The sequence below is a fragment of the Labrus mixtus genome, chromosome 13 (genome assembly GCF_963584025.1).
Source record: "Labrus mixtus chromosome 13, fLabMix1.1, whole genome shotgun sequence".
Classification (NCBI taxonomy): domain Eukaryota; kingdom Metazoa; phylum Chordata; class Actinopteri; order Labriformes; family Labridae; genus Labrus; species Labrus mixtus.
In genome coordinates this window covers 13,850,604-13,860,550 of record NC_083624.1, presented here as the reverse complement: position 1 = coordinate 13,860,550, position 9,947 = coordinate 13,850,604, and the positions used below count along the sequence as shown (strand labels likewise).

Sequence of the window (9,947 nt, the reverse complement as noted above, 5' to 3'; positions counted from 1 at the left end):
TGTGGAAATGAAGAAGAAAAAATAAAGACACAGGCTGTCAGAAAAATAAACTCTGAAGTAAAACCAACTCCAAAATGTGCAACAAAGTGTTTATTTACTCCCCCCTGGGCTTGTACCATACTCAAATCACCTCCATGGTGTTACTATTGCTTTTGACAAACATACATACCAACAAATGACCTATAAACTGACCCTTTATCACACAGACTTTAAGCTGGACCTTTGTTCCTTTTAACACAAGCATAAGGATTACTTCAAAACTCACTATGTTTTTCTATAATGTGCAGAAAAGAAGGTCAGAACATTTTCTGGATCGTACATGTATAGAAAAATGGGGTTGTCCCTTTAAAGGCCCTCATTGGCCCTACATACCACGTAGCAGTGGAAGTAGTGGGGCCTCCTGTTTCCCAGGCACCCCTTTGTCTCTCTCTCTCTCCCCCCTTTGTGAGGGGATGTGTGTGTGTGTGTGTGTGTGTGTGTGTGTGTGTGTGTGTGTGTGTGTGTGTGTGTGTGTGTGTGTGTGTGTGTTGATGCAGAAGGCAGGCAGAAAAGAAACCAGTCCAGCTGACGTGGAAGGTTGCTCATTTTATCCAGAAAAAAAGGACATAACTTTAAAGCTTATTTTATGTTAGATTAGCTACTCAGAGAGGAATTAAGTAGCTATGACTTACCGCCTGTTTGAAGGCAAAGAGCATACTTCTTCCTACTGGAAATACAGGATCTCTCCATCCCATCATCTCATACAGCAGGTGCTTGACTTCCTGGAAAAACAGGTAGGTACAGTTTGAATACTAATACCGGTTTCTACATATTTAATTTAAAAAAATGAACCATTTATGAGGCTCACTGTGAATGACTACTCACTGTAAAGCACTGTCATCTGTGAAATATTTTGTCAGAAAGGGGGTCCCTATGAGTTGGCTGTGGATGTGGGTTGCGGCTCAGGACAGGGCACAGTGCTGCTGTCCAAACACTTTGCCTCCGTGGTGGGGACTGACGTTAGTCCTGCCCAGATAGAAATGGCATTGCAGCATGCCAAGGAACCAAATGTTACATATCGGTAAGCCAACCAATATTTTTTCTTTAACTCTGACTCCATGAGCTTCACTGGTTAAAGGGAGGCTTCGTGAAATGCATGACAATTAACATCACATCATCTGTTCAGTCCTTAAAGTCTAGTGAGCTACTTAGTTAAATCTGGGCCAGTGTAGGAACAATGTGACCTTTGTCTAGTGAAAGTCGGTCATGCAGTTAGGCCCATACAATGGAGCAAATGTGCTGTACCGCAACCACAGATAGGCCTACATCCAGTTTACTATTACAATAGCCTATATCATCTTTTTTAAATGTAGTTAGATGCTGATCCTCCAGTGTTCAATTTAAGTCATTGTCTAGAATATTAACAATTAAAACAGTAACTTGTAAAAAAAAACAAAAAAAAAACAATTAAGACCTTTTCATGTTTTAGTTTGTTCAACAAGGAGTAAAGAGGCTAGTAATGACAGCCGCTAACATTTGGTAGTTTATTCAAGGTAACTGTGAAATCATTTTGATACCTTAGATGGTCCGGAGAGATATAAACGGGTTTTCCTTGAAAGAAACAAAATTGGAGAGAGTATTTGTTACCAGAAGCTTGCTAACACTGCAAACATTTGGTAGTAGTTATTGGACTTGCTAACATGGGAAGGGGCAAAGGGTTATGTAATTAGCTTAAAAGTGAGGAGACGGAGACTGTTGTCAACTCTGCTGTCAAAAATAAATTGTGAAATATTAAAATAGCTTTGCAAAATATGTAAAAAGGGATTTGGAAAACAAGTTATATTACAAAAAGACTAAAATAGAAATGGTATCCAATTAAAATGTTGATTTTAAAGAATTATGAAATATAATTTTATATCCATGAATTTTAATGTGTTCAATTGTTTTCCTAATTGTTGATTTATTTTGAACATTTTCCAATATTTCACAAAATGTTCATATGAAAATGTATTTTCTACTTTAATTTGAGAGTAGTTGTAAAACCGCCACTAATCGTATCCACCCATGAACGAAAAAGCAAATATAACTTGGTAAAGTAAGGGATGAGCACAAGCAAAGCTTTACTGTTCAGACTTACCTCCGTTGTAGAACACTTAACTGATATGTTCACGGATCTTTATTTTTTAATGCACGCTGAATAATACAATACATACCAGAACGTTTCCTGAACTTAATGCTGTCTACAGCTGGGTCCTTGATAAACATCATGCAGATTGTATGCTCATGTTTGTGTTGAAAAAAAGGCTTGATGCTCAAACTTCTGCTTCACTGTTCCTCTGAATCACCAAGATTTTGACTTGACTTTTGACTTAGACATTGTGTGGCGGAGGAGCTGCCATTTGCTGACGGCTCAGTGGATTTGATGACAGCCATGTCTGCCTTCCACTGGTTTGACCGACCACGCTTTCTCAAGGAGGCCCACAGAGTCCTGAAGCCCCGTGGCTGCTTGGCGCTGCTTAACTACACCATTGACATGGAGCTCAGCCACCCTGACTGCTGCTCACAGACACTCAACGATGTCTGCAAAGAGGTGATGACATAAAATGTTCACCTGACAGAGGTTATAGTGAATGTGCACTGGTACTCTCAGCCACAGGTTCAAAAATAGATGGTTAGGCTATACTGTCAACAGGGGCAATTTAAGGTTTACAAATGTAGGGGTGCTCAGCTCCTGAAGAGATGGTGACATGTAGTTCTTGTGTTTAAATCTCCCACTAAAGCACTAAATTCACTGAACAGCAAGATTATTCACCACAATAATACTGAGTAACATTCCTTTTACATGAAAATGAAATATATAACGTATGCTGATTTGGATTGCATTTTGCACATCATCACCATTGTCCATTGATTTTCACTCATGTTAACCTGCCTTCCACACATCAGTGGTACCAGTGAGTACCAAGACACAACTTTGAGATACACATTTTATTTATTTTATTGTATATCATTTTTTTGTATCCCTGAGGAGAAATGCTGGTTAACACTGGTTATTGAGAGACATGCTGCTCACACACATGTGCAAACACGACCTGTGGACATGCGTTAAAGGAGAGATGTCAGGGTGGGGCTGCTTCATAGGGAGCGCTCCTTTTTAGATGGTGGGGGCAGACCAACTTCTATACTTTGGTACGTACCAGGACTTCAACCAGCGACCCTCCCGATCCAACCCAAGTCCCAAGACTGAGCTACTGCTGCCACATTCAATACTTTAGTACTAAAAAACTTAAAAAACTTAAATACATATTCATTATTATTACAACACTTTATTCAAAGTGAACAATAAAAGAAATAGTATATTTACAAAACACTTTCTAAAATCTTTTCGGGAACTTGCCCTTGAAATTTAAGGGGTGCTGAGATTAAAACTAAAGGTGCTTCAGCACGCCTTAAAAAAAGATTGCTTATGACTGTCAATATGGTTTCCTATACTTAGGAGCTGCAGGATTTTCAGAGGGTGAAAGGTCTTGGATTTAGTTTTGGATTTGGCAGCCAACAACATAATCACAAGTTCATCTATCAAAAGTAATTGCATATACTGTAAAACCAGTACATGATTACTTCCCATTTTGGCTTAATGTGTTAGAGGATCATTTAGGAGGCCAGTGTTCAGGAAAGCAGATCAAGACATTGAGAATTTATGTATGCCAGATTTCCTTCTATTTTAAACATTAGATTTGACTGATTCTCATCGTCTAAAGTTGTGGTAGAAAGACCTGATTTAAATACATAAAGTAAAATATGTTTGATGATGGGTTACTGTTTTTTATACAAAAGCATTTTTTCAAAATGTGTTGGTGCACCATTGATCTACTTTTCCATTGCAAGTTAGAAGTAAGGTTCTAGTTATATTGTTCCCACATTATTGGGAAATTGTTAAAAAAAATCATGCAAATATATATTTTTAAAGTTTTTATTCAAAAATAAATGAAAAATTTATTTTACACTACTGAAAAGCATTCCTGAAGACATGTGTATTTTATTTTTCCCCTACTTGGGCTTTATACTAGAGTAACAGCATCAATGAAGTTGCTATTTCCCTGCTTCAAAGTGCTATTTGTTTAGTTCTGCTAGTGTATGGGGATATACTGTTTGGCAACGTTTAAGCATCATACTACAGTGGGCTTTAGCAAAAGCAATCAGTGGATAAGAAATTTAAATGATGTTCAACAGCACCCTCTAGTGAATAATTAGTGTTAAAGCAGGTGTTAATGGAGGGATTGTTATCTAAATGGAACTCACTGAGGCTGAAAATGGAAACTAAAATGTAAATATAGATGACAAGATCATGTCAGTGACTTCAAATTGTTAAAGAATGCATTTTAAGGTAAACTCCTGCACACTGTCTATCCTGAAAACAAACATTTATAGGCAAACAGTCAACAACAGTTTACCTTTAAGTTTTTGTTTGACACTTTGCTCTCCGACACACCAGTCTTATGAAATGGATGTGTGAAGGTTTGTTCTATTTTGAAAGGATGCATTTAAAACATATTAACTTACTCTGGAGAGATTATACTTCAAGATGTTTCATGTTAATTGTCTGAAGCAAACACATCTGATAGTGAAATGCCTGCTTCAGGCTCTGTGTCATGCAAATCAAAATAGCTAAATAATAAACACTTCCTGTTTCTTGTTTTTTTTTATCAGTTTTATGAAGCCTTGAAACCTTACCGCAGTCCTCACCTTGGAGTCAGCTCTATTGAGTTATACAGAGAGGCCTACAACTCAATCCCTTACCCTGACAAGGAGTGGTGAGTGACAGCTTGTGTTCTTAATGACTTGATGAGAGACATTATTTGTGTGTGTAGACAAAACAGACTGTGTGTGTACTGTGTACTCTGTGTGTCTTCTTATTAATGTATAACAGGCAGGAGTGTGTGTGGGTGAAAAGGCCCATGCCTCTCTCCAGCTACATGGGGCTGGTAGAGTCGTTCTCCAGCTATCAGCGTCTGCTGAGAGAAGACCCACAGAAAGCCACCGAGCTCTCCAGGGACATCTGTCAAAAGTAAAACCCTACACACATACTGTATATAGCATACACACACAATCCACCTATAATACATTATATCTACAATAATATCTCACACTCTTTGCAAAACTTCATAAAAATGATGATCAGCAATGCAAACCTACAAACCTACATTAACGTTTTAACGTGTGTTTTGGGCAACATGCACTTCAACTTGATACGTTTAAAAATAACATAATCTGCCAACTTTTAAAATAACGGAGCAAAACATAAACATGCCAGCAATATATTAGTAACATTTTGTGAAAGTATTGATGCTTATGATAAAATGAATATATTTGTCATGACATTTTCTGTGGTTCAGGGACACTGATGGCCCAGCGGTTAGGTCGAGGCCCACGAACGAGGCTAAAGTCCTCCAATTGGAGGACGCGGGTTCAAGTCCGACCTGCGGCTCCATTCCCCAATTTCTCTCCCGATTTTCCTACTCTATTCACTGTCCTATCTAAATAACTGAATAATTCTTAATTAAAAAAAAAGGAGTTTCCGTGGATCCTTCAACTGATCTATTAGACATGTCTGAAGCAGAGTTGGGTTTTCTTTGGCATTACTTCACCAACTACCAAGGTGCATGAAGAGTGAAAGGCTTAAAGAGGTCAAAAAGCTCCAGCAACACTTTTAGTACAAAGATCAACTTTATGAACTTTATTAGACCGACGCGATTCAGCTTGTGGCCTTCATCAGGGTCATCAAGAAACCCGTTAAAATCATCATTTAAATAGGGTAGTGACAAAAACGCATAAATAAAACCAATATCTACATCCCATTAAACATGTGTCAAAGATATCTACCGGTGATCATTTGCAGTCAAAAACGACCCCCACTGACTGACCGAGTGACCGTATGAACCTCTTTTTTCTGTGCCTCTCCTCAGGTTGATGTCGGTGATGAGGGTGACCTCTGAGGACACAGAGGTGGTGTTGGCAGTGAAGTATTTCTACCTTCTGGCCAGCAAACCACAGGAAGCCTGACTCATTGTTTGTTTGTATTTAAACTAAAAAACAAGACAAAGTAGTGCTGTGGATGTCTGTTACTGTACTGATGTAGAAACTTGAACTCTGTTTTGCCACTAAATACCAGTTTTGAAAAAAAGAAAAGACAAACTCTGACATTTTGGAAAGTACTGTTATTTACTTTTTTATTGAGAGAGAGAGGGGGGGGGGGGGGGGGGGGGGGAGAGATCTGAGAATATGGAAGGTACCATGTCTGTATGGAGCTGCTCGTGCCAGATATCAACTCCTGCTCAAACTGTCTGCCTGACATTTAGTTTTTTATATAAATAAATCATACCAGTTTAAAAACTGACCATGCTGTTTTAAGCCAAGCCAGAGTATCTGTATGAGTTCTGCTATCTGGCCTCTGAGCCCAGCTAGCAATACAAACATTCAAGTGACATCATGATTTTCTAACGATTGGCAAAAACGCTGTCCATAAATATCAAACTATTTTTCAATAGTTTTCACCAAAAGGTGGTTGGTGTTGGAAAGTTGTCATAATGATAGACTGATACTATGATAATAAAATGTTTACCATGAATATCTACCATTCCTCTGCCTCTCTTCTTTATGTGCTGACACTGTGCAGATTTATGATTGCCTCCTGTCAATCATTTTAATAAGCCATTGTTGTGAAAGAATGACTTAACACCTGTGGATTGTGAAGTGTAGTATTTAGAGAACCACTAGAGGGAGACATTTAATGGAAAGTGAATATTTGTGACTTTCTTCATAAGACTGGTACATTGCATGGCACCACTAAGGGGCAGCTGCAGGTCACTCGACAAAGATCCCCAGCTGTAGAAACACAGGGAAACTTCTGGCCTAGGCTCAGGCCTTGACATAGTGTTTTTCAATTTCTATGTAAATGCTTGCTGCAAGATCTTTGACAACAACCTCACTTTTCAACCACTTTTCCACAGCAACAATATGTGAGTCTCAGTCTGCATTGAAGACATTTGTTTCTAACACATTTAGTGTTGGCAATGCTGAATGGTAGAGCCTTCAGCACTGGTTACCACTGTCACTGACTTGAGGCCTCTGAGTAACACAGGAGGGCTTTATGTTGAAATGTTTGTAATATGTTCACCTGTAGCACAGAGCCAGAGAGTCAGTCTATCTTTGAGCCCTGAGCTCAGATTTCAGTTTGACCTGCTGCTGTAAGGCCATCGTAGCCATTTAACAAATCTACCTACCGTCTGTGTGAAGTGTTGTCCTCTGGGAAACAGAGAGTATCACTGATGATCAGCTACCAGTCCCCGTTACAGTGATACCTTTTCCACTAATCCCTCGTGATTTGTTACATTTTTACTACTCCAATTATAACTGGTCTGTTGTGAAAAAACAAATATAAATGAATTTAATGCCAATACAATTGACTTACCCTCTCTTATACATCATTATGCATCGTACTTGACTTTATTTCATTTCACATCAGAAAGTAAGAGGTATAACTGTTGCGTTAAAACAACAACAAAAAAAATGTTATCGTGATTGGCTGAAAGCAAAACGCATAGGTTGCCTTTTTTTCTACGTCTTGGCAAGAAAACGATCAAATGCATTTATCGCTGACGGGAGCTGTTTAAATGTTAAGAGATAAGATCAGATACGATATACTTTATTGTTTTCCTTGGACTCTGTCCAGCTGCAATTTACAAGCAATACAGAATACAAAATAATTCAACAGAATAAAAACAAATCAGCAACTGCAGTCAGTTTTGCTGCAGACAAGGGAAAATGAGCAATTACACAAATGTATTTCAATGCTTTCTCTTGTCCACACATACATATTTACACATGCACACATTATGGCAGTATTTACAGATGAGCATTTCAGGAACATTGAACCGGTGAGCCCACAGGTTTCACATGTTGAATGGTCCTTCTGTAATCTTGGTAATCAATCATTCCCTAGTACCTTAAATTGGCTATTTCTACTATTATGTTTCTAACAGCTTGATCATTTGTATACCTGGGCAGAATTTGACCAAATGTTGGGTAAAACGGGTTAAAATGAATGTTTACTGACAAGAAACATCTTTTAACAAGTGTTTTGGGCGGCTCTTGAATTCAATAGAAACTGTTTTATTTTTGTAATCAATCTCACAGTGATGGACTAAGATGTGACTATTATCATTTCTAGAATCATACAATCCTCTGTTCAAGTTTCTTTTTAGGCATGCTATTCAAAAAGAGGATAAAATCTTCATGGTACATAACAAGTTAGCTGTGTGGTTGTTGTTCCAACATCTCATGTAAACACAGAACCATCTGGCAAATTGGAGTCTTTCTATCCATCTGTTGTTGCAGCTGTATGAGCTCAAAGCTCCATTCAGATCTCTTAAGGATGTTCTGCTATTGCTTGAAGGCTATTGCTAGAAAAGATTCCCTCTTTACATGAAACTCTCTTTTCAAGACATGTTATTGGTATTCCTCTTTAGTAAGAAATCTATTTATTTATGTGAAAAAGATGCTCCAAACTATCATGCAGAGGATCAATGTCTGATAAGCTGTAATATAAAAGGTTCAAAGGGGAATCATTCAGGAGTTAAACAAACCTGCAGTCTGCACCAAATATAAAACTATTAACAGCAGTTCATTTTGAATAATCAAAAAAGTTTTGCATACTCATTTGTTTGAGTCAGGAGAAGCTCTTTCCTCCTCCTCCCATATTCAAATGAAGGAGAGTTTTAATGCCCAAACAAAGATTAAGATTTACTTTATTGATCCCCACAAGGGGAAATTTCAGTTTTTACACTCTGTTAACCATGCAACACACACATAGGCTGGGGTATGCCGGGAATATCGCCGGGACTTGAGCCGGCGACCCTCTGGTTCCCAACCCAGGTCCCTACAGACTGAGCTACTGCCGCCCCCAAAGGCTGTAGTGCTGAAGACAATGTTCAAGTGCTAAGTGTGTGTGACAGAAGAATGACAGAAGAATGTAGATAGTAACTCTCTCACTCTTCATGGCGTTGAAACACTGCAGAGTGAGTTGGAATGACTTCAGACCATGTTGGCTGTTCTGAGAAGCAGTGAGCATGCCTGATGTGTCTGCTGTACAGATGTTTTCCTCTTTGAAAAGTGCTGTAACACAGTTAAAGGACTTACTGTATATTAACCAAAAGTGTACTGTAGGAGATATTTAATAAAGCAGTATACTACATTTCTACGTAACATTTCATCCCCACCAGTGTACTGCACCACCGTTCTTCTTCTTCATCTGTATACTGTAAATGGCCACTTATTCTATAAAGACATCAGTTTGAAGTTATCGTAGTTAGCATGCTTTCCTGCACATGTTATGAGTCCCAACTAGGAAATTTCCACCAAAGTAAAAGACACTTTAATATTCAAATTATTTTATGATTCTGCTTCTGATAATAGATCAAGTCACTCATCTGACTGCTGCCCTATTAATAAAGTTCTGATTGGCTGCCTCTTTATGACATCAAAAGTGTGTGTGAAAGATGTTTACCTGAAGCATACAAATGAAAGACTTATCACACCCAGTTAACTTGAGTTTGGTTTAAATTTTAGTCTCTACATAATTTAACGTAGTTCAAAACATCACAAAGACATGATTTATTCTTTAGCACACACACACACACAAACACACACATACACACACACATTGTCTGTAAGTATTTTGTTTCCCCATATTTATTTCATAAGCAGTAGACATCTCTTGTCATTTTCTAAACAGCCCGTGGTTACAGCTACACTGCCACAGACTGGGCGAACGTGAAGTACAAGACAGGATTTGTATCATCATGACATGTGCATTAGTCACGTTGTTGCAGAGGAGCGTTTTCTCTTAAACTGAGCAGACTCTACACTCACATCTGGGTTATGTAGCCAGGCGAATGGCCCTCTGGTGT

The 9,947-nt window shown here is 38.4% G+C and overlaps 1 protein-coding gene across 1 annotated transcript; it reads left to right on the top strand.

Moving 5' to 3' along the window:
* Positions 1-555: 555 nt before the first annotated feature.
* On the top strand, positions 556-6,301 carry LOC132987029 (putative methyltransferase DDB_G0268948). Its single transcript, XM_061053797.1, has 6 exons — positions 556-773; positions 900-1,060; positions 2,353-2,569; positions 4,690-4,793; positions 4,910-5,047; positions 5,946-6,301. Exons 1-6 carry the CDS (start codon positions 663-665, stop codon positions 6,040-6,042), a joined length of 828 nt encoding a protein of 275 aa, XP_060909780.1. The 5' UTR covers positions 556-662; the 3' UTR covers positions 6,043-6,301.
* Positions 6,302-9,947: the final 3,646 nt, after the last annotated feature.